Here is a 3,088-nt window from a genome sequence, read left to right as displayed (position 1 = left end):
CTTCCTGTAAGTAGAAACCACAGTATACACATGTCTTGTCATAATAACTGTGTTGACACTGTAAAACATCATACAAGAAGTTACTGGAAATAATTAACAGTATTAATTTCAAGTTATTTTAGACTGCCTTTATTTCAAGTCAAAACTACTTGTGTTTTTTTTTTCTTTCATCTTGAAATGATTAAATGTTTGGAATTTGTGAGGAAAATTCTTCAGTGGAGTCCTAACTGCTCCAAATCAGCACACAGAGTATCTTTCAAGTCAAAGCAATGTTTTACTTGCAGCAAGCGAATGACATGCACAATACAGAGTCCGAACAAGTGACTCCAGAGTCAAGAAATGTTCAAGCATTTATACAGTCACCCAGTCACCAGGCTGGAATACAGGCAGGAGTCCTGTGGCTGGAGCCAGAAGTGCTGCAGCAACCTGAGACATTTTGTCCATGACAGACCTGTGTGTTCACACGCTTTCAAAAGTTTCCTTCATAGTGTGCCATTTTCTCGTTCCACAGCGCCTCCTGATGCCGGATGATAGGCACAGTGTCATCTGACGTCAATACCTAGGAAAGAACTGACATCACTTAGTGCTGCACTCACAGAATGAGGACCGTTGTCACTGACAGTTTGAGGGGAATTCCCCATCTAGGGATGATTTCATGAGCACCACGTTGCCACTGCACTACTTGAGGAATGTTTGGTTAGAAATGCCTCAACCCATTTTGACCACATGTCCACAATCAAAGGCAATATTTCTTTCCATCGGATGGGGAAAGTTCTTTTGCAGAAGTTTTCTGCATAAGCTGTAAAACCTGTGGAAAACCAGGAGGCTTCCACCATGCTTATCATCCCCCTCTTGACACATGGTCCAACCCGTGTGTCAACTTGGTAAATGAGAGAAGAAGTGAGAGGAGAGAGAAGGAAGGAGAATACTCAACCAAAGGAAGAGTTGCTACAGATGGAGCAGGCATCCAGTCTGTAGCCTCTGCTGTACGTTGTGAGAGGGCACCAAGATCTTTCCACTGCATCTGTGATGACTTAGAAACATGTGGGCGCATATCAGCAACATCAAAGAGTGAGCATTGTGTTGATTTAAGTGACAACAAGAGGATAGAGCATGTACGAGACCATACTAAATCACTGCAAGCAGTGTGGCAGGATGTGAAAGCCACACAATCTCATATGATATATCAGGACCAGAAGAGACATGTAAGGTGCAATGCAGAGAGGAGGGAGACATGAACTTGTCAGAATTAAGAGCCTATTGCTTGACCTGTGTCAATAGAGCAATATTTACTCCTAGGTCAGTGGAGAGCCACTGGTAAGTGTACAACAAATTTGGGTCATGCTGCAGCAAGTTCGAATCAGTGGTCGTCACCTGTAACCCATCAGGAGTAGAGATCAGGGGGAGAGAGAGAAAGCACACATCAAATCTCTGCCAAGGTTAAATGGTAGAAGGTAAGAGGAATCTATGTTATAGGGAAGTGTTTCCATTATGGGAGCAGGACAGAGGAACAGAAAAGCGTTCCTTTACCTGACCATTTGCAACCATTTGAATTTGCTGCACCTGAATCTACCATAAATGGAATAGAGGTTCCTTTTATTATTAAGTTCATCATAGAACTTTTAAAGCTTCAGTGAAATAGTTAGCATAGATCCCATCATAGCTAGAGAGAGCAAGTTTTTGTTCTAGGTACTCTACAGCTTATTTCAAAAGCACATGTGGATCAGTGTGTTGTATCATCGCATGTGTGTGTGTGTGTGTCGAGTAGAGGAGGAGGAAGAGGAGAGGGAGGAGGGGGAAATCCGTCTGACTTATCTCTCTGCAGTGGAGGTCAGTCTGCTTTCTCATGTGGCTGTTGAGGTTGGAATGCGGCCGCAGCGGGGTTCATGGGCGCCCCATGATGAGGAGGGGGGAGGCTGTCCTCTACGTCCTCCGCATCCTCGTCCTCTGCCACGCCCCTGGTACTGTCTGCAAGTGTTGGGACATTGAGAAGACCAGTAGCCCATTTCCCCACACCTGTTGCACACGTCTTGGGAATGTTCCTGAGGAGAACCCCTTTGATTATGTTGACCACGTTGTGGGTGTTTCTGCTGAGGCAGGAACGGCTGCTAAAACTTTTTAGATGAACCAATTATTCAAGTTCTGTTATTTTCCATGTGGAACTTCATGTCGAAGCTCAGCCAGATTAAGGTGACTCACAGGGTTCACATTGATGTGCACAAGATAACTTAATATTTTGACTTTCTTCAGGTTCTGGCCTTTCTGTTTAATCCCCTTCTTCGTGGACGCGTGCAAGGACGTGGAGCATTCCTGCCCCACCTGCAACAACATCCTCCACATCTACAAACGTATGTAAAGCAGCACAGCAGTGGAAATGGCATCTACTGAAATGAAAAACGACTGTAATGAAATGCCAGAGCCAAACCTCCCTATGCAAACAACAGACATCATTATGAACTCTGTACACACTTGTGTAAACGACATGTTATTGTTACACGGCTCTGCATTGTACATATGTGACGTGGCATTATATCAGAGTTTCTTTCTTTTCCTGTATGTGATGATTAACATGTGCAATCGAGGTGTAAAACATTTATGGAAAAGTATGAGGAATGATTAAGTGTTCTTGTGCTGGTCTGAGTGTTGCTGTCTCTGTAACTAACAATATGGGACGACACATTAGTGACATTATATTTGTTTCAGGTTTATGACATACTGAATGTTTTTAGTGAGATTTCCTGTATTTGACATGTTAATATGCAGATAAAATATTTAAACATGAACAAAATCTAAATTTCGTGCCATTAGTCAAAATATTTTCTGCAATATTCCAGCATTTAACAACATATGAATCATACTTTCATTGAATGTTAACATTACAAAATAAACAAAGATTGTAAAATACTTCTTACAATCACAATAACCTTCTTAAGGTCTGTCGTCGCTCGGTTTCACTGATCTGTTAACAGCTAAAAGTCTGTTATTACATTAATAAACCACTCACTGCTTGTACCACAGAATGATGATCTATGAATAAATCATAATCTATGAATAAATCAGCAATTATTAACAGTTGACATTTCATTTT

At 41.8% G+C, this 3,088-nt stretch overlaps 1 protein-coding gene across 1 annotated transcript in view; it reads left to right on the top strand.

The window, feature by feature from the left end:
- LOC103368028 (cell death-inducing p53-target protein 1 homolog) overlaps window positions 1–2,399 on the top strand; it is a 17,119-nt gene extending 14,720 nt beyond the window's left edge. The window contains exon 5 of the mRNA XM_008296262.1: window positions 2,251–2,399. Within this exon, the coding sequence (XP_008294484.1) occupies window positions 2,251–2,356 (106 nt within the window). The 3' untranslated portion in view covers window positions 2,357–2,399. The remainder of the gene's footprint in view (window positions 1–2,250) is intronic.
- The last annotated feature ends 689 nt before the right edge of the window (window positions 2,400–3,088 follow it).

This window comes from Stegastes partitus, unplaced genomic scaffold, assembly GCF_000690725.1.
Source record: "Stegastes partitus isolate 25-593 unplaced genomic scaffold, Stegastes_partitus-1.0.2 Scaffold1114, whole genome shotgun sequence".
Taxonomy (NCBI): Eukaryota; Metazoa; Chordata; class Actinopteri; family Pomacentridae; genus Stegastes; species Stegastes partitus.
The sequence above is the reverse complement of the archived record's forward strand: the minus strand, read 5'-3'. Positions and strand labels throughout refer to the sequence as shown.